This window comes from Opisthorchis viverrini, assembly GCF_000715545.1.
Source record: "Opisthorchis viverrini unplaced genomic scaffold opera_v5_133, whole genome shotgun sequence".
Taxonomy (NCBI): Eukaryota; Metazoa; Platyhelminthes; class Trematoda; order Opisthorchiida; family Opisthorchiidae; genus Opisthorchis; species Opisthorchis viverrini.
This window is the reverse complement of record NW_008751791.1, coordinates 15,571-16,653: the sequence shown is the minus strand read 5'-3', so window position 1 is coordinate 16,653 and position 1,083 is coordinate 15,571. Positions and strand designations below refer to the sequence as shown.

Here is a 1,083-nt window from a genome sequence, read left to right as displayed (position 1 = left end):
CGTGGAGTGACTGTGTGGAATGAGAAGAAGCAGAAGTATGGTGCTGATGAATATTCCCTCGCCATAATCTCAGCCCTACATGCCATCGGTTGTGATATCGACTTTTTGGTTCACCAACCGATGATCATCTCTTATCGAGGGATCTGCTTTCCTCAATCCGCTAAGGCTGTTATTGGACTGGGACTTCCTAAGGTCGCAGTCAGTGACTTGTGTTTGCTTGCCATTGTGGGCTCCCTGCGTACTTATGACACTTTTATGCGTGGCACATGGCGTTGAAGGTACATTTTTGCCATTTAATCTCACCCCAGACCCAGTATGACGGTCACTTTGTGCCTGATGTGCGAGTCTTGACTGTGCTAGCGCATACTGCGCCTTGAAGAGCATTCACCATTGCTTGTCCTTTGTTCGGTTGTTAGTCTTTAGACGCCTGTTCCCATACCAAAATCTTTACATACTTTGGGATTCACCTCATCAGACTGGCACTGTCCTTGGCATGATTTCGAATGAGACGTTTCTCTCTTTTCTCCCATATTCTCCTGTTACTCTTTTGCATTCATCGCTTGCATTCACTTTTTATGTTTGTGACCATGCTCTTCAAAAATAAATGATAATATGTTGTGAAGGCGAAATTTGCGTGATGGGAATTTATTAAGTATCATTCTCATGCTTCGCAAGAAAAGTTGAGGTGACATGCAAACAATATGGAACCAATCAGACAAAAATATGAATTCTGGGAACCGACTTGTGCTAGCTGAGCCCTTAGAATGAGCCACTCCAACCGATCTTAAATTCAATTTCAGTCATAATGCAGGCCATCGACTAAGCTGATTACATGGTTTTGGTTATTTCTTGGAATCCAAACCTACAATACCGTCTTCCTATGGGAATTACTCCGCGAATTTTATAGTACAGTTTGGCATAGAAGATCATTTTTGAATGTTCACATCTAGCGAACGTTCCTTGGTCGAATTTATCAGGTGGTCTGGACTCACAATTTTTCACCTGAAATAAAACGCACTGGTAGCAAACTGTTCTATGATGACCATTTCTCTGCACTAAACTTCCTTTGTTGGTTGACAACCA

At 42.5% G+C, this 1,083-nt stretch overlaps 1 protein-coding gene across 1 annotated transcript in view; it reads left to right on the top strand.

Annotated features, from left to right (window-relative positions):
- Positions 1-276, top strand: part of T265_06476 (hypothetical protein) — a gene marked incomplete at both ends in the record, with an annotated part of 7,638 nt that extends 7,362 nt beyond the window's left edge. Inside the window, one exon of the mRNA XM_009171750.1 lies at positions 74-276. Coding sequence (XP_009170014.1) covers positions 74-276 — 203 coding nt within the window. The remainder of the gene's footprint in view (positions 1-73) is intronic.
- Between the last annotated feature and the right edge of the window lie 807 nt (positions 277-1,083).